Source organism: Camelus bactrianus, chromosome 6 (assembly GCF_048773025.1).
Source record: "Camelus bactrianus isolate YW-2024 breed Bactrian camel chromosome 6, ASM4877302v1, whole genome shotgun sequence".
Taxonomy (NCBI): domain Eukaryota; kingdom Metazoa; phylum Chordata; class Mammalia; order Artiodactyla; family Camelidae; genus Camelus; species Camelus bactrianus.
The window spans coordinates 27,831,090-27,851,044 of record NC_133544.1 but is presented as its reverse complement, the minus strand read 5'-3'; the positions used below and the strand labels follow the sequence as shown (position 1 = coordinate 27,851,044).

At 50.7% G+C, this 19,955-nt stretch overlaps 1 protein-coding gene across 4 annotated transcripts in view; it reads right to left on the bottom strand.

The window, feature by feature from the left end:
- Window positions 1-5,619: 5,619 nt before the first annotated feature.
- MAP3K9 (mitogen-activated protein kinase kinase kinase 9) overlaps window positions 5,620-19,955 on the bottom strand; it is a 77,206-nt gene continuing 62,870 nt past the window's right edge. For 3 of the 4 annotated variants that reach the window (XM_074365318.1, XM_074365315.1, XM_074365316.1), the window contains 4 exons: window positions 18,301-18,369; window positions 16,775-16,887; window positions 15,010-15,813; window positions 5,620-13,892 (listed from right to left, as the gene is read on the bottom strand). In XM_074365318.1, the coding sequence (XP_074221419.1) occupies window positions 13,408-13,892; window positions 15,010-15,813; window positions 16,775-16,887; window positions 18,301-18,369 (1,471 nt within the window). In that variant the 3' untranslated portion in view covers window positions 5,620-13,407. The remainder of the gene's footprint in view (window positions 13,893-15,009; window positions 15,814-16,774; window positions 16,888-18,300; window positions 18,370-19,955) is intronic. The other variant, XM_074365317.1, reaches the window with a different exon arrangement.

Sequence of the window (19,955 nt, the reverse complement as noted above, 5' to 3'; positions counted from 1 at the left end):
GCTAAAGTGCCAGGAATTTTACCCGTTATTGTTTTGAGCCCCTGGTGCAGATAGCAACACAGCAAAAAGGCAAACAACAGTTTAATATTATTGGAAAAATAGTTTTGATCTCACAGACCCTCAGGGACCTATGGACCACACCATTACCCTATGGGCTGCAGGAGGAAGGAGAGAGGGGCCATTATAATTGGTCATTAATACCATTTGCTCAGAAATATGGTCAAGAAAAAGACCTCCATGCCCAGAGCCCATCTCCTTAACCCCTCACCCCATATGTTATTCCCATTGCCTGCACCCTTTTCGGATTCCTCATAGAGAGTCTCCTTAGAGACAGACTCTTTCCCCACCCTGGGGTGGGGTGGGGGGGCACAGACTGAAGAGCCAGGTGGGAACCCAGCTGGAAGCACCCACTCCACCTCCCCCTAGTCTAAAATGTGTCTTTTATTTTCTCTCCCAGTTATCACCTAACCTTAACACTATGATAAAGAAAGATACAAGAACAAAGTACCCCTGAGACGAGGAATGCAAGATAAGCAACCTGGCAGAGGACAAGAATCCCCTTTATCTCTTACCTTCACCATCCAAATCACTATTTCAGCCGTACTCATCTTTCAGGTCTCAATTTAGACATCAGTTCCCACCTCTCATTCTCTCTCCCTGCCTCCCTCTCCCTCCCTGCGACCCCATTTCTCCCTCTCCCTCTCCATATATATAGAGAGAGAGAAACAGTATACATATTCCCATAGTGCCTCGACTGTCTGTTGCCTCACCTGATTTTCCCACTAGATGGTAAACTCCAAAACGGGAGCAGCCACTCTGTCTCATGCACTCTCAGGGGTTTAAAACACAGAGGGGACGTGTTAACATTTACATGTTTTGTTTTTTTTTAATGGATGCCTTTAGATGGGCAGCAGCTCTCATTTGTCAGAGCCCCTCCTCTACTGCATCTTTTTGTCATAAAAATGCATCACTCATTGACCTGCCTGGCTCCAAACAGAACTGGAATTTGCCAGTTCTCCTGCATCCCAGACCAGAGTAGGTCCTCAGTATGTATTTATCACAGGGACGATTATTCTCTTTTCAGGTTGGGTACAGCACAGAACAAGGTGGGAGTCAGCATTTCTTTAACTGGCCTCCCCTCGCTTGCCATGGTCCTCAGGACAGACTGCCTTTGTCTGTAGGAGTCACTTTGTAAGCCCCATCAGTGTATCCTGGCATATTTGGTCTCACCAAGGAGACTGTGACCATCTGGGGGCAGAATCTGGTCTATATTCCTTTCTCCTCTTTCCCTCTTTCTCTCGCCCAATTCTCCCTTGCCTTCCTCCGACCCCCAACCCAAATTTGACCAGTTAATTTGTCAACTGCTTAATTAGGTGACAGCTTCGACACCTGGGTATGAAGCAGAGCGTCTGCTCATGACAAAGATAATTGTCTTCAAGCAGGAGGGCTCTGTTCCTGGAAGATCAAGCCTTACAGGAAACAGGGAGGGGTACAGTCTTAGGTGTGGGGAAGGGCTGGGGGAGAAGGGTAGGAAACAAACTAACTCCCTGATGTTAAAACTGTTTCTGATTCATTCTGACTAAGACATCCTGCAACTCGCTCTTTTCCTCCCTTGTTTTCTGTGCTAAACAGCCCCCAAACTTTCCCCCTTTACCCTCTCCCTTCCCTATACATTCTTATATACCAAGAATAGCTTTAACCCAGAGGCTATGCTCCAGGAAGGAGGTCGTGGGCTGAAAAATCTCAGAAGAATGGACAGACCTATCCGGAGTTCCTCCGGGATGCCAGGAAGATTCATTGAGGTTAAGAGGAACGCAGCACCCTGTAAAACCCTGATTGTATCACCTTCTCTGTTCCATCCAGTTTTTCTATAACCTCAAGATCCCAACCCCAAGATGGATTCAAAGTCTCTAAGGCACTAGCCTGCTGTGACTCCCCTTTGCCTGGCAAAGGAATAAAGTGATTCCTTTCTGATTCTCCCAAAACTCTGCCTCCGAGTCTCAATCTGGCTTTTGTGGATACAGAGGCTGGTTTTGCAGCAACAGGGGCAGGGAAATTGTGGTAAGAGATTGGGAAGATAGATTAGGGACCAATCATGAAGGGCCCTTAAGGCCATGTTAAGGAATGTGGATCTTTTCCTGCAGACGTTGGGGTGTAACATGATCAGACCTGTGTTCCACAAGCATATTTTCCAGGGCTGATCTTCCTTCCCAACCTTTCCCTTTCCCCCCTTATCACAAAGAGGTCTCCAGTGTCCACCACTGAGATGGCACAGGAGGCCCTCCTGATTGAGTGGCTGCAGTGTGACCAGCATCTGAGAGGAGGGGCAGGGCCCAGCAGCAGACACCCACCCTCTCTGCCAAAACAGTTCTCCAACTGGAGCTGGTCGGACCAGACCGGGTGGGGACGGGAGGGCTCAGAGGATTAGCACATCCATCCCAGCCTCAAATGAAGCACATTCCATAGTCAAGTGAACAGGGTGTGGTGAACCTAGGCCCAGCCCAGCCTCTTACAGGGAGGGGTGTTTGCATGTGTTGTAGTGCATTGCATGCCTGCCCAGGACCTGACATTCCCAACCAGCTCTGCCCTCTAGGAGCCCTCCATGTACCTCTTCTCTTAGAATTTTCTACGTACATGTATCCTCACCAGGTTCTGCGTGCATCATACAGGGGGCTCACCATTCCAACAGCATCTCTCAATGCAAGGAAGAGATGAGGAAAGGGGTAAGGAAGAGATTCCAGTAGGACCAGGAAGCTGGCTCTGGCCCCCAACCTACCTTCCAAGAGCAGGGCTTCTGGAGTCCCCTTGCTGTATTGCTTGGGACAAAGGGGGCAGCCTTGAAGCAAGTGGCCTCTGGAACATCTGCAGAGAGACCTGGTATGAGAAAGGACCCCCAAACTACTGTATTCACCATTGTTTGGCTGACTGTAAAAGTAACACATATTCATTGTTTAAAAAAGAAACTCTTAAAAGAGTAAAGAACATTTTTAGATCATCCATAATACCTATCCATAAAGAAATCAGTAACTGTCTTTCCATCTTTTTTATGCCTATCAGGTGTGTAATTCTTAAAAAGATGGAAAGGAAAGGAAATATATTTTCTGTATATAATTGGAATCAAGTTATTCTTGAAATTTTTTGTATCCCACCTTTTAACTTTTGAATAGTTTCCTATTTCCTTACTTATTCTTGAACGATCTAATTTCAATGGCTACATAGCATCACATATGGTTGTATCATAAAACCAGAGAGAGGAAGCAACAGTGAAGCATCACCAGGGGTCACTTTCACACAAGGAAGAGACAGACATGTGCTGCTTGGTGTGAGAGGAAGTCATCTCATGTCTTTGAGCCTTTGTGCTCCTCCGTCCCCTAGGACTCAACTCACATGTTGAGTCATGAAGTCTCTGAAGCCCCAGCTCAGGCTAACATCAATCCACCATCACAGCACTGACCACATTAAACAGAGTTCTATATATCTCAATCTCTCCCAGCAGACCATAAACTCTTGGAGAACAGGGCTCTCCCTGAACAAGCTGTAAATCTCGTGTCCAGCTGGCACCTGGCACATAGAAGAAATTTGATAAATGTGTGTGGGGTGGTGGGTGGTAATAGCTCAGAGGTAGAGTACATGTTTAACACGCATGAGGTCCTGGGTTCAATCCCCAGTACCTCCATTAGAAAAAAAGGTGGGGTGCTAAATAAATAGACAAATGCCTTGCAAAGAAAGATGCAAAGTTTAAGTAACTCCCTGTTGCCAAGCATTTAGACTGTTTCTAATCTGTAAAGAGAGGCTTCATGCTCTCATGTTGACTGAGGAGGGTAGAGGTTGTCGACTGAAATAAATGCACAACCTACAAGTTGAGAGTTATGTTTTATTTGGTGGACAATTCTGAGGAGTCAGCCCAGGATGACAGCCTCTAGGAGATCCCTCTGAGGGACTGCTCTGAAGAGGTAGGGGAGGAGCTAGGATATATAGGAGCTTTACAATAAAGATCAGGTAGTTGGAACATTAAAAGATTACTTGTTAACTAAAGAAAACCAGATATCTCAAGTTGAAGAATTTAGTGCTTTTCTGTGCATGGGAAGAAGCAAACATTTGGGCTCGTTGAATTCATTCCTTTGACAAGCACCTAGCTATCTAGTATCCTGTCCTTTTCTTATTCTGAGTCCCCTCAGAGTGCACCATTGTGAGTGGCTGCAGAGGCTGGGCTGCAGGCTTGTCTTCACTGGGGTTGGGGGCTGATGGCAGCCATTGATGACTTGATGGCTTCAGCATTCTTTGTTTACTGATATGGTTTGCAGTATTTTTCGTTCACAGGTAGACCTCCTAAAATCTTGTTTGGATCATTTGTAGTCAAGAGAACCCTCCTGCAAATAGTGTCGGGGTGAATGGTAAACAAGTCTTTGCATCTGACTCATTCTTAGGATGTGAGTGCAGATGCTGGAATCGGAGAAGTCCCAGCTGCACTTTGATAGTTCTGTGGCCTTGCTCCTGCTAGTTGACTCTGATCTTCACTCTTCTCGGTGTAAAATGGAGAGAATGGGCTCTACTCTTAAGGATGTTGAGATGTTGTCAATGAGATAATGCAGGTCAAGTCTCAGAGAGAGGCTTGGCACGTTACAGCCAGTTATTACTGGATGAACTTTCCGGGCCCTTGTTACAAAATTAATGCCATATGGCCAAACTGCTTTGCAGAAACACGGAGCAGTTTATATATATACATATATGCCTCTCATGGCATCTTCTCCAGTCAGCCTTACAAAGGTTAGGTGGCCCTGGTCAGTGCTACTCTGAAGTTCAGTACAAGGTCATCTCTCTCCTCACTGTCTAAGCATTCAGCCACCCCCCCCCCTTCTCCCTGGTTTGCAGAGGAAGAGGCTAAGGGGAATGGAGGGAGTGAAAGGTCACGGCATTAAAGCTTGAGGGGGTCAATACAGAAGTTGCAGAAGCCACTTTTCCACATGCAGCTGACTGATGACATAGTGGACGAAAGTAATAAAGAATGGCGCCAAACAAGATTCCTCTGTCCGCTTTCACCGTCATCCCCATCCAACACACTCATGGAAAGTGAGAGCACAAAGGCTGCTTTGTGATCAGCTCGCTCCAGAAGAGACCCAGAGAGATTAAGTGGCTGGCCCACGGTCACACAGCTGGCAAGCGCCATTTAGAGTATCAAGACCACGAGGAACCCAGGGCTCACAGCTGGCAAATCTTGTCCACAAGTGTACAACTCCATGTGCCTTTGTCCTCTTAGCGGCATTCACAGCTTCACCAGGAATGTCATGGTGGATATGGACAGGGAGTGAGAGACAGCACACACCTGCTGGGCGCTCTGAAAGCCAGAATCCATGACCTGAGGGAAAGTCAGTTGTGAGAAGAGACTGACCCTCCTGCCGGTCAGAGCTATGCTTCACAAAGGCCCCTGTGGTCCAGGCTCTAGGACCTTCAGGGAGGCACCCCACCACCTTTTCTTTCCTGCATCATATCCAACCCTCTCTCCAGTTATCTTATCCCTACATATGGAAACTCCCTAGAAACCGTTACTTGACATCTTGTATAATTACAAAGAAAAGAGGGGAAAGGACAAGTCTACAAAGCACCGCAGCAAACCAGAAATCATTGTTATAACAGTTTTATTCAAGTCTGTATGTGCTCTGGTGGTGAGACCAGGCTGAGATCAGCATTACACTGTAATACGATAAGAGGTTTAGCCATTGAACCAAGCCTGCTTGGCGTCCCTAGTGAACAATTTACAGTACCTTGAAAAAAAAAAAAAAAAAGCCAAAGACCCTGATAAGTTTCCTTCAGGACTTTCCTATTTTTAAATATTGTTGACAAATTACAATAACTTAAATCCCAAAGCAAAATGGGAATTCAAGGACATGAGGTCAGCACACGTGGACAAGACACGGGAGCAGGGAAGGCCTAGGGAGGGAAACTCGTGGCTAATTACTGAGGAACAAAACCAGCATGTGTGTGAACTTCACTTTACCTAGACTCAAAGGCTCTAAAGGGGAGGAAAATCCCAAAGAAATCTTTTCTGCGAATTAAGTAAAACCCACCTCCGGCTCCTTTCCTTAACCTTCTAGAAGATACTGATACAGTCTCAGACTAAATCTGTGTGAGTGTGTGTGCATGCGTCTGTGAGTATAAGCATGAGTGCGCGTGCGCATGCACGTGTGTGTGTTTAGGGTGGGTAGTGAGAAAGATTAGAGGAGAAAGTTGACAAGATCATCACCTCCCTTCTTTGCTACAACTGGATACCAAGGGCATATGGCTCGATACAATAAAAAGACAAAAGCCCAATTTCAAGTTCCCACAGAGAAGCTACAACCGAGGCTTCCTAACTCGAGACTGGGAGGGACATGGGTTGAAGCTGTGGCAAAGAGCAGTAATGGGGCAGCTGTGGGCTGGAAACAGAGTGGAGAGACCCACAGGTCTTCGGTGGTCCTGGGAGAAGAGCTACAGAATTGACATGTTCAGCTCTCAAGTGGGACAGGTCCCTGAACAATCATGGGGGAAATGGTGGCACAGGAAGCAGCCAGGCAGAGAGGCAGCTGGCTGAGCCCTGGGGCAGCTGCCAGTCCGCTGGGAGCCTCCAGTCACAAAGGCAGATGATGGGTTAGCCGTAGGACAACTCATCCTTGGACAAAGAGCCACCTCAAAGCCTCAGTGGACCAAAGCTAGGCTGATTTTATCCCAAAGCTTCTAAACAGTGGCCTAAAATACACTCAGAGGAAAACGAGAGGCAGCTCTGGAGCTAAGCAGATCAGCAACGCCACCTCCTAGCCGCGTCACCTTGGGCGTGTCACGTAACCATCTGAGACCGTTTCCACATCCTCAGATGAAGGTAATACCCCTCACCCCCACCCCACCCCCTAGGATGACGGAGAGTCTAAAAAAAGATGAGAAAAGAATGTAAATGTCTAGGACGGCACCTCCCCTGTAGGAGAAATGGAACGCTTTCATATAATTTATTGTCAGCCCCCATTCCCAGGGCAGGATAAACCCACACCCCATTCTGAGAGTGATGAAGAAAAGAACCCTAGCCAGTGAGGCTTCTGGGACTGGAGGTAAAGAGAAAAGATGAAAGTAAAATAAAGACGACAGAGCATCATAATGATAGCGAAAAGGATACAAAGGGTACTGATGGAGGTGATGTGACCGGTATTATGAAGGTCACTGAGGGCCAGGCACAGCGCTAGCGAAGCTGCCCTGGGCATGCAAGGGAGTCAGAATGCTTCCGTCCTCTTCAGTCCTTCCTGAAACTGGGAGGCAGAATGATTGGAGGCAGAATGATTTATTTGCTTCTCTGGAAATTCAGAGATGTCCCAAGGAGGTTTCAGATGAGACTCTAAAGCATCCTCTCCACTGTAATCACTTCCCTTTCCCTTACAGCACATACACCCCTCCAAGTGGTTACAGGGTTTCAGAGGCAGAAAGAAAGCTAGAGGACACCAAGAAAAAGTCACCCCAGTCACAGGTCCAAGGCCAAAAACTGTCCTAGGTGTCCCACTATTGTCGGGTCAACACATTCCTATTTAAATGCAAACACTTCCAGAGAGCTACCTACCACCTGACTCAGGACCTATGGGAAGGGCAACCAGAAAAAAACCCTAAATCCACCTCACAACTCTGCCTGCACTTGCTCACAGATCAGGGTGAGGGGCAGGCCGGGCTGAGGCGAGGATAAAGTGAGTGAGGCACTCACCTTCCATGTAAAATTCAAGGCAGGGGCGAGGGGCACCCAAAAAACTCAGTTATCAAGATAAATCACATTTCAATACAATATATTTAAAAATTTAAATTAATGAAAAATCCATGATGAATACAATATCCAAACTTTAAATAAAGTCAGGATCTGTCAAAGCAGATGCAAAGGGGTGAAGGATTTTAGGAACGTGGGCAACATACTCCTTCTGAAACTTGGTCTTGGACTTCAGGAAGTGTACAGCAGACTGCCATACCCACAGGGGCCAGCATCCGCCAGGACTGCTGTGGTTAAACCAGTCTGACCTCTGGGTTCAGATTTCCTGGATGTCCACCCCACTCATCCCAACAGCAAAGGCTTGTCTCTGAACCTCAGGAACTGTACTCCACGTGTCGTCCTGATACATTTATCCAGTTGTCAGATCCATGCCTGCCAATCAGTGTAGTAAGACTGGGCTGTGGGTGTTTGTAGGGAGGGTGGGTCAGACCCATCAGGAGGGAGACTGGGTCAGGGGAAAGGCAAGTCTGTTTCCAAGAGAAACAAAGAGAGGCGTGGAAAAGCTCTCGGCTCTGGAAACCATCTGGGCCCCGAGGCTCTTCTCTATTTCTAGCTGCAGTTAGGAACAAAAGACCCAAAACAAGGCCAAAGGCAGGGGATGCAGGGAATCACAGCCAGAAAGAATCAGGAAGGACCAGTCTTACTGGCTCCAGACCAAGGAGCAGCCTAACCTTCGGAAGAACAAATCAGGCGGGGCTCGCCCAGCAGCCTAGGGAGGCCAGGTGCTTCCAGACCCAAGACCAGAAATGGACGAAGCAGGGGGTGGGGCCTGTCAATAGCACATCAGGACAAATGGAAAATACCAAGTCTGAGAAGTGGGTGAGAGGCTCACGTTGCCTGCACAGCCAAGCAGAAGCCCAGGGCTGGGTCAGCCTAAGTAGACCCCCAAGCCTCGTTAATTGCCTTAATCAGCCAGGACTCCAGTTTCCACCGCCTGCCTTCAAAGCCAACGCCTAAGGTGGTGAGCACCCAGGCGGCCGGGCCGGGGAAAAGCCCAGGACTGAGGACTCCCCGGAAGTAGCAGTGGGTTTCCCCTTCCCATGTGGATTTTTACTAATCTGAATTCCTTACCTAAGATAACAACCACCTGTTCAACAGGAGAGATGTGGGACTGTGCTCCTCACAGTAACTGCAGCTTGACGTCATCTCAGGCCTGAACCCTAGGAGAGAGGCAGGGGATCCAGCAGGTCAAACCATATGAAACCACCAACATTCGACTGTTTCTGACCCCAACCACACGCACACATTTATCCACAGACAGAAGCAATCTAGCAAAGGGAGGCTTATCAGTGCGGGACCTGGGGCCCCAGGACCACACGTTTCAAGCTAGAAAGTCTTCATGTTTCCGGTGGGGAAAGTTGCATCATCCTCAGTTCACGGTTGTTGGGCTCAGAGGTCCAGACAGGGGGAGCGATGCCTGCAACCTCACACAGCTAGTAGGTGGGCAGCTCAGATCACCAGATTCCAGCCACTCAGGCTGCCACGGTCACGTACAAGGTGCTGTGGGCTGCTCTCTCCTTGACCCTGTTCCAGTGTCTGGCACAGCCCTCAGGAAAAGCCTGGCACTACAGAAGTGGCAGCACCTGCTTCTCCCCCCAAATCCTTCAAGAGGCAATGGTGCGTCTGACCTGCCCAATGGGGCCCTCACACACCTGAGTCAAAGGCACAGGCTTCATGAAACACATGCGGGAAAGTCAAGGTTCTGTATTCAGGAGGAGCCTGTGGATGGTACACTTTCAACCCTGAAGTGTACCATTCACAGCCACCCAATCTTCAGGATCAGTTGCCCTGTGATTTGAAGAGTTAGGAGTATGTCTCCCCCCTCATGGGGAAGGGTGGGGGGAAGGAGCCTCTAATGGGGGGGAGGGCTGTGGACAAGAGTGTTAACACAAAGTCAGGCCTAGGTGCCCTTGGGGTATTTGTTGTGTCCCTGAGCAACTGCAGTCTGAGGGAAAGGGGGCCTTGTGAGGAACCCCACACCATGACATGTCTCAAGGGCCAGCAGACCCCCTTCCAAAGACTCTTCCAGGCACTGGTGTGATTCCAGTCTCTAAACAAATCAGATTCTGGGAATGACTCCAAGAAATGACAGACCCCCAGACTGTCACTGTGATGCTGCTTCCAGCTCCCCACCTCCCATTCCCTCCTTTGTAAGACATTAACGGTAGGGATGTTCAGCCTGACTAGTTAAGTGGGGGAGTTAGGAAGGATGCTTGTAAACACGAGGTGCTACATAAATGCAGCAGAAGAGCATGTGCCTGCCCGTAGCCCCCATTAGTCATGCTAAGCCAACTGCACAGCACCCCTCTTCCACAAGCCTAAGGAAGAAATAGTAGGCAAACCGCCCAGAGGCAAAGGTGGTGAGAACCACACTGTTAACTTCAGCAGTTCATCCTAGTCGCTGGCAGGGAGCCACAGGCTTCACAGACCTGCTCTGATACACACTCTCTTGCCCTTGTGAGGGAAGCAGGTGATGGTCGCTTTTACAAGGAGGAAATCTGAGAGGGGCTAAGAGACTAGCCTGAGGTCAAACACCAAAAGCAGAGTGGAGAATAGAGCCAATCTGTTCAGGTCTCAGAGCCTGGTACCAACTCAGCAATCAGTCCAGGCAGCTTTTCCATTTCTCTTCACTCAAATCTTCAACTTTAAGCATATCCCTTGTCTACCAGCAAGTATATCAAATGCAGGAGGAAGACGATGTAATTTTGTAAAGGTCAGGAGGAGAGGTGAGCACTATTCTGAGCCATCCAAATGTGAGGTACCACCACCACCACCATCATCATCATCATCAGACTTTCAGGGATACTGAAGGATATGATGCTAAGAGCATCCGTCAAAACCTCCTAGATGTAACATACGAAGATAACTGGGACATCTACTCAGCCCCTGGCAGTGTCCTGGATCCCCAAGGACAGAGGATCGCCCTATGTAGAATCAGTGGGAGGAGCTGAGGGAGCCAAGGAGAAGGGGCAGAGGGCAGTCTCTGTTTCCTACCACCATCTTCCATGTAGGGAGCACCGGCCAAGGGCGGTGGGAAAGCGTCTGAGGAAAGGGGAGGGAATACCAGCTCACATCGCTGCAGAGGCTGGACCCTCGCTCCAAGGTCTGACCCTGCCCACGATCCTGGAGGTGAGGGAAGATGAATGTACGGAAAGCAACCCAAACCTGTCATTATGTAGGATCCTCACCCCACCCTAGCCTTGCCCGACAGGGAGAGAGTGTGGCAGGCAGGGGCCCCTTGGAGACTTGGTCTGAAGGAGCTGAGAGATGGTAACTCCTCCATCTTCATGGAAGCCCACAGAAGAATCTTCAGAATAACTCTGCTTCTGCCTCTTGCAGGTAAATTCCATCCTTAGCAGAGTCCCAGCATTTCCATCTCTTCCGCAAATATGGATGAGGAAGAACTGGGTGTAACCTCTCACTCAACAGCAAGTAGCCATTACTCAGGTTACACCACATCAGCGACACTACCACTTCCAAGACAGCTGGCTGCAATCTAACAAAATGACCAAAAGGAGAAAGTGAGCAGGGGTTCCCCTGCCTCACACCACAGAGCACTGAGCCAGTGTGGTCTGGATCACACTGTAGGCTGCGTCCACCAGAGGGCCGTTCAGTGGGGCCCAGGGTCTACAGACATGTTGGTGGCTTAGGCCCTGGGGCTAAGGAGAGTCCCAGGGAAGGGCACAGAACAGATCATGTCCCTCTCCCCTTCAGAAATGAAGAAGCCCCTTGATTGGCCAGGACTGCTGATTGGATTCAGACTTCCTATCCTTCCAGCCGAAGAATGGGGGATGGGGGGAAACACCTCTTACCTACTGTCTTTGCTGAACAGCGAGACAGAGAGAGATGAGATTCAATAACAAAACCCTGGGCAACAAAACCAACAGTGCCTCCCTTCCCGAGACGAGGTGGGGCCCTCGAGCCAAAGTGCCTGCCAGTGGGCTCGTAAAACCAGGAACAACTTGAAAACCACGGTCACTCCTTGGGTCATCCTCAGGGCAGGGCATCTATCAGAGTCACAGAGAGAAGAGGGACCAAATCCACCCCACCCCCCACACCAGTGTCACCTCTCCTGTCCTGGCATCCAGGCAGCAAACGCAAGGAACCTGAAGGGGGGCCTCCAGCGCCTCCAGAGAAATATTCCAGGATGAAGGACAGTGCAGCGACAGGGCGAGCGGCTTTGGGAGAGGGGCTTGACTCCCAGGCAAGTTGTTACTCCCACATGAAGACAACTGGTCACACTCGACACAGGCGGCTCCAGGTAAGAGGAACAGCAAAGACACGTGAGAATGCTCCAGAAGAAGCTTAACCTTCTAGTTAAGGAAACAAATTTCAGAAAAGTCGGGGTGGGTCTCTGTTGTCCTTTCTACCCCAGCTCATGGTCCAGAGCCCAGCACGGGGGGCTGTCCGTGCACAGAGACAAGAGGCCTTGGTTGGTCTCCAGTGCTTGGGACTTGAAGGTCACTGCACATCGGGCTCACTGGGCCTCTTACACACATCATCACCTCACCATGCCCATTTACGGAAGGTTCTACTGATGGCTCCATTTTACTTCAAAGGCATCACAGAATGGATGACTGGATGAGGATTTGCCACAGGCCCAGCTCCCAGTGCCCAGGACCCAAGCCCACATGCTGTCCTGGTGCAGTACAGAGATGTCTCCCAACCACACACACAACCCCGCGTCCACTCATTCCAGGGACAGAAGGAAAGCTCAAGGGAAAGGAAAAACACACACAGATTAGACGACAAAAGGGACAAACAAAGGAACTATCTCGGGCTTCAGAACTGGCACCAGAGTCTCCCTAGGAACTCTTCCTGGGATGAGCGTGTGTTTGTATCAGAACCTGGTCTGACCATGTCCGGGGCCCAGGTAGGAGAAGAGTGCTGTCAACATGTGCTGGTTTCTGCCCTTATTTGAATGTTTACAAAAGGAATGAGGACAGACAGACTCTGTTACCCTCTTTACTGCAACTCGACTGTATTTCCTAACTCCCTCCCTTCCCCCAGCTCTCACGGAGGCAGGTCCATGACCCCTGACCACTGAACGTAGGCTCAAATAATTAAGTGGGGCTCCTGGAAGTGCAGGCAGGTGGTCCCACCTCCATCAATTCCTGTGCCCGACACTGGGCAGCTTGCCTTCAGTCCCCAGCTCGCACCAAAGGGCTCAGGACGTGGAGGAGCGCGCATCTCACGCCAACGAGATTCTGAGTCGTGAGTGTCAGGGAGGAATGCGGAAGAGGAGCAAAGTCAACCACAGAGCATCCAACACTGGTGTTTGGGAAGGCTGAACTCAGGGCTAACAGAGGGACCCCGGGGGGCAGAGGAGGAGCAGCAGACAGATTCGGCTGAGTGACTCTGCAGGGTCACCCTGAAGGCAAGGAAGACTGAGGAGGGGTGGGGGGACATGCACGCACCCCTCCCTCCCCTACACAGCCAGAGCTGACGGCCACAGCCCCTCTGGTGGACACGGGAAGAAGGGCCCTGCTTCCACCCCTTCCATCTTCAAAGTGCATTCTCAGTGCAAGAAGTAGGGCTGGAGCTCAGGGGGTCCCATTCTGAGGGAGGGCTGTGCCAGCCAGCTCCCCCTTCTCCTCCTGTTTCCCCCACTCCACCCACCCCCAAACCTTTTCATGCTAAGACCAGAACTCTTGCTGGATCTCATAAGGGGCCGGCCTGTGTGTGTTCAGTTCTGCCCTGCACAGCGGCACGGTGCTGTCCTGGCTCTGGCCCTCTGCATCCAGGTCCAGGAGCGTCCGCTCGGCGGGGGGCAGCGGCCCCGCCTGGAATGGGACCAGGGCTGGCAGCCCAGGTCGTTCCTCCACGGTGCTGCTGCTGCTGGCAAAGCAAGAGTCCAGGTTGCTGGGCGTCTCCGTGCTGGAGCTGTTGGCCGGGGAGGCGCTACGGGCATGGCTGGGGGACACAAACCACCATGGGTCCAGCCGTTGCCGGTTGGCAGAAGGGCGTGGCCGAGGCAGAAACTCCAGGGTCTTGGGTCTCTCCAAGGTAGAGTCCTGCTGTGTGTTCCAGCGCCTTGGGGTTGGTGGGAAGACCACGTTGGGGTCAGGGAGGCGGGGAAATTCACCTGGGTCTCGGCTGGGGCTGGGGGTTTTCAACATTCCTGATCAAAGAGACAAAGGGAGAGGCATCAGGTGATGGCCCACATTTCTGGGCCAGATATACACTGCATCCTTCCCGCCTTGCCACAGCCCTATTCACTTGGGGTAACATGGACAACCACCATTCAAGGAGCACCCACTATGTGCATGCAGTGTGTTGGGAAGCACTAGGGCTAAAATGGTCAACAAGGCCACGATCCCTGATTCTGGTAATAATGGGACACATGGGGGTCGTATTGGTGATGAAACAATGAAGGAAATGTCTGTTCACTCACAGTTCATCCATTTAATAAACGCATGACAAGAGCAAAGCTAGGTATCAGGAATCTAAAGACCAGTACTCTAGGGGTCTCTTTTTCCCAAAGAGGTCACCTACCTGGTTGCAACCAAAAGTCTACAGAGTGGAGGGGTGAGCTGACTGGTAAAATACAACTGTCATACGCACTCAACTCTCTCTGAAAGGCTACTGCCATGCTCTCTCCTACTGGAATTGAGGCGGTTTCTAAGTCAGACTGAGGTCTTCTAGGGGACAAGGGAAGGTGGCGGGGAAGACCCAGGATGCGCTTATGCCAGTGACTCCGACGGTGGACGGAGAAGGCACGCATGCGCAGAGGCGCACAGGCGCTGGTTGTCTGGACACATCTCCAGGTCTGAGTCACGAGGGAGTAAGGGATGAGTGATGGAGGGTGTGCTGCCGGGGCGGAAGCTTGCTTGTGAGTGTGTCTGCACTCAAGCTGTAATGAGAGGTGAGAGCCGGGCTACGTGGCAGGAAATACCCTCCCACGTGCAGGTAACTGTGGTTCCCTCTTCAGGGAACAAACGGCGGCACTCCTGCCCTTGCTGCAACCTGAAAACACTGCTCCATGCACTCCCTGACCCAGGGCCTGGGATCCCACCGGAGTTCTGGTGTGGATTCTTCCCAGAACCTGCCTGTCTTCTTTCCCTCCTCCTGGAAGAACCCCTGGGCAGGGGGCCCCGACGCAGAGGAGTTGGCCACCTCCCACAGGCCAGAGCAGTCTGCCTTGATTGGCTGAGTCGGAGGAGAAGTGGAGTTTACTTCCCACTCCCGGGGAAGGCTCGAAGCAGAGAAAGAGGGAGGAGGTGGAGGACAGGTCTCACCTGCTCCGGGACTGGGGCTCAGCCCATTGCTGGAGGGGCTCCTGCTGGCTGGAGGGGCCGCGGGCTTGAGGGCCCCATCGGAAGGAGTCCGCCGGTGAGCGCTGGGCTGTGCGGGGGCCGTGAGGGTGAAGTGGGTGGGGGTCAGGGACTGGTTAGGGTCTCGCTTGAAGCGCTCCACTCGCACGTTGACCAGAGGGTTGCGGGTGCAGGGGCTCGGGGGCAGGGCCTCCAGCGGGCTGACGGGCATCTCGTACACCACAATCTCATCGCTGTCGGATCGCAGCAGGGAGCGGGTCGAGTTGCACTCGGAGATGGAGGAGAGAGATAGCAGCGTGAGGGAGGCAGAGGGGTCTCCTAGCAACAGCATGGGCTCTTCCTTCTTGAAGAGCTTCCGGGATGGGGGGCTGGTGCTCCGACGAGGACGGCTGGCTCTCTGGAATAGACCCTCGCGCCTCTTCTTCTCCTCCCGGGCCGGAGGCTCTGTCTCCTCCGGCGGCAGCAGCTGGCACTTGCCAGCTTCCAGCAGGTCAAAGCCGAGGCCTGTGGCTGCGAGGACTGCCCCACAGCCAAGCAGAGCCACCTCACAGCGGCGGTGATGGGGGCTGCCCCGCTTGAGGCTGTTGGTTGGCGTCAGCTGAGGGGTACTGGAGGCTGAGTTGACTGGGGTGGGCTCCTCGTGGACGCCATTGCTGGAGGGGCCATCCCCATCCTCCCCGCGAGGGAATGGGATACAGAGGTAGGACTGGTTGGGTGACTGCTGCAGACGACTCTCCCCACACCGTGGGCCTTCACTGTCCTCGTCCTCTGTGAGGGTAAGAGGAGTGGAGGGGAAACAGGAAGTGGGAATGATGAGTAAGAGTAAGAATCTGGCTGTTCTCCCCAACCCTAGGCCCCCTGGCTTAGGGTCAGGGATGCAGAGGTTGAATGGTCTAAGGCACAAGAAAAGGAACAGGGCATTGAACCAACAGGACTTCACTCTTCCATACTCGACCGTGACCAACATGGGAAAATCACGCTCCATCCCAGAGCCCGTTCTCCTAACTGCAGAAAAGGGGATCTGCTAATTTGCTACTTGTCACAGGGACCCTCAACTGGAGAGGTATGGTATGAGTGTCCTAGAACAGAAAGATCCCTAATTATTTTACAACTTGAATTTGGAAGGGACCTTGGATTTCTAGAGTGATGGCCTACAGACTTGTCTTAAGGCTGGTCTCCTGCAAAGGATTAGAATCCCCTGCATGGGTGAAGGCCAACTCCTCTACGGACTGACCGATTATGACCTTGGAATGCTAAAGAGAAGAGTACTATACGAGGGGGAGGAGCCTGGAGAAAGCCTGCCCCATTTAGTAATCACCGGGCAACCCTGGAAAAGCTTCCCTGAAGGAAGACTGAGTGATGTGACGTTGTCTTCTATCACCATCTCCAATTTTGCAGATTCCCTACATTAAAATACTTGGAAAACAGACCCAGGAAAGGGAACTGCCTGTTTCCAGGCCTCCCTCTTCTGCACTGCCCTAAGGAGGCTACATCCAGCCCCTTGGGACAGGAGGCCAAGGACAGCTTCCGTGGCAGGAGTTGTGATCTGGGAAGACTTAATGGAATGTGAGTAGAGTAAACTGAGAGGGAACAGGGTGGGGGACCAGGGCTCGAGGGAAAGAGGAAACAACCTCCCTGAAGTAGTACTAGGGGTCCTTAAAGAGTCCTAGAAGCTTAGTCAAGAATTTCTAGGGAACAGGGAGAGAGTCAAGACAAAGGCAATGCTTACCCATCTCCATAAGGCTGGTGAACCCTGGTAGGGCTGGACTACTCCTAGGGCCCTTCCCCAGGTTGGGGGCACTGGACGACCACTGTTTGTATCCATCTACCAGGGACTTGAGGCTGAATGAGAGGAAATGAGGAAACTGTCAGAACTGGTTACTACCTCGACTCCACCCTCAGCTCCATGGACCCCTGGATATGCCTCTCCCTGACTGCTTAATTACGCCAAAGCCCAAGAACCCTGGGGTACAGGCAACAAGCCTCACCCAGGCTACCTGCGTCATTAAAAAAAAGTGCACATGCTCTAGGGAGAGAAAAGCGATGACATGACCCACCCTTCACATGCTGCTACGGAGCTGTGGACAGACCTGCTGGGAGGCTGGCAAGAGGACTGCCAGCACCAGCCAGGGTCTTGCCTAAGTCCAACTCAAAGGACAAGCAATCAATCCACAGACGCTGAATACAACACACTGGTGACATCAGAAACACTACAATGCTGAGATCTGCAATGCAGGGCAAGCACCGGGCAATGAGCTAGCGGAGAGGGGCTGGGCACGCTGCTCACACCACTTCTCAATTTCTCCTTCCCAGCTTATGGCATGCTTAGGCCACTTTCAAAGCCATCAGCTTTTCAAAAACAAACAAAAAAAATCAACCAACAAAGCTGCACCTACCCAGTGCACTCTGGGACAGACCTATGTGGGCAGTACACAATGCTGGACTTGGACCCTCGGTCTGTCTGGGAATGGAGAGGAAAAGGACAGGAGCTCGCTTTCAGATCCCTGTAATCAGCTCACAACAGCAAGCCAAGGACACAGACTGGGCACCCTACCAACTCTCTTATAGGAGAGGGGAATCAGAGGCCCAGAAGCACTGGTCTTTTCCCTGAAGAACAATAAAGAGGGAGGAATGAGGAATCTGTGGGCTTTGACTGCCTTGGAGACACCAGGATTAGAACCGGCGGTGGCACTCATTTTAGGGCTAGAGAGAGCCATCCAACGAAAGCCCATTCACTCTCCACAGCCCATCTTAAGGGAGGGAGAAGGACCAACTTTCTCTCTGACTTCAGATCTGTTTCAAGTGCCATCAGAAATACCAACAAATTAAAGTGCATTCCAGCCACCAGTGTTTTCAACCAAAATACACAGCCAGAGATAAGCGTGCTGCCAAACCCCACTGCCTGAGACTTCAGACTGAAAATCTTATAACATCATGTCCAGCTCTGGGTTTGAGGAATCCAGATTAACAAAGTCAAAGCCAGTGCTGAAGACCAAAGGATAATTGTCTCCCTAAAACTAAGGGCACCGCGAGAACCCCGACAATAGGAGTGGTCAGGGAAGCAAAGAAATGGAAAGTCAGATCAACACAGGAATTTTCCCAAGGTGCACAATGGTACTGCTCCAAAAAAAACAAATCAGCATGGCCCTGGCAATAATGAGGCTTGGCTCTACAGGATGTGCTGTGAAAAAGAGGAAATGGAAGGAGGACTATCACCAGTACACGTGACAAAGGGGTGAAGATGATTAGACTCACCCCAAGTGGAAATGTGGCGATTCTGATGGGGTACTTAAACCATTAGCTTTCTCGCGTCTCTGAGGGGATCTTCAATGAATAAAAAGAATCAGTAGCAGGCAACAGTGGGTACATGCAACTCAGCCTCTCCCACGCGAGAATCCTTGAGGCTGGGCTCCAACTACGTCGCCAGCCACCCCTCCCCTCCGCCTTGGTCCCCTTGGCAAAGCCCACACCATGAAGGAATCTTAACAAGATGGCCCTGCTACGGGCCCAGGACCTCCCAACCTGTGGGACAAACATCCCTGGGCAGCCACAGCTTAATTACAGGGGATCCAAGCTGTCTACAGACAGTGCCTGTGTTTCCTACGGATATGTACTATTTTTTAAAAGGATGGAGATGCAAATTCACTTAACATTCCTGAATTTAATATAGCTTTTTGTCGTTACATAGTTTCTTCAGTCAACAGGGACTAAAATTAGAAATATGATCATAGAGAGGTTCTCAAAAATTTCCAACATTCAAGAAGTCTTTTCTGAAGACTGGGTGGATTTTCCTTATTTCTTCAATAGGAGTTAAGAATCATGAAAAATTAAGTCACACATTTTGAACTGCTTCAAAAGTTTTGAGGACAAATCTACATAAGGAGGAAGAAAACTCCAAAGTTAATGTTTTGTTTAATACAAAATAAAGTTGATTTACTAGCAAGACAAAAAGAAACATTTAAAAAGACATTTAAATGAAGCAAAGCCATAGAAACTACTGGGATCCAGAGCCAACCTGGTAAAACCCATCTGGAATCACCCTAATGTCAGAAATACCAAAGGACTCAGGCTGACTGAGGTCCTCGGCCTCAGCTCAACCCTACTCCAGTCTAAGGCTCAAAGGACAAACTGAGGAGAGCCTGCTCCCACTGAACTTAGTACAGCAGAGCAATCGGCCGTCCCTGAGGATTCAGTCACTGAATCCTTGCAGAGCTTAGGCAGTTTGCCCTACATATCTAAATCATCTATTCCAAGATAGCTAGTGATTTCCAAAGCCCGGCTTCAAAGAGTCCATCCTTCCTGAACCGAACTGTTATTTTCACCTTCAGGTCAGATCTGACACGGGCAAACAGATTTTGGACATGAGATCTTAGTATTTGGAGAAATACCAAGGCCAGTTACAGGTTCAGGGCACTTCTAAGTCTAATGATCAACCTTAGAAACTCTTTAGAAAGCCACTGAAAAGGATGAAGGGGGCTGCTGCTCACCCTCACACTTGAAAAAGTCAAGAAACATAGTTCTAGATTCTGACCCCAAGAATAAGAACTACAACCCCTTACGTGCATTCCTGGGGTCTGAACTAGAATGTATGAGAGGCATGGAAGTCATAGCGAGTATTTACACATGCTTACTACGAGCCAGCCCATCTTCTACGGACTTCCCAAAGACCACCTTAACACTCATATCAACTTCACGAGGTGGGTACAGAGATAATCCCCATTTTATAGATGAGAAAACAAGGTCGACAGCTAGGCACAGTGGAGCCAGGATGCACCAACGCTCTCCACCACTACACTACAAGGAACTGGTCTGTGAAGGATCGAGACCCCCAGGCCACAAGCCCACGGCGAGGACACAAGCCACATCCCAGGCACCAAGGTGCGCTGTATGCTTTGCCCAGAGGAGGAACT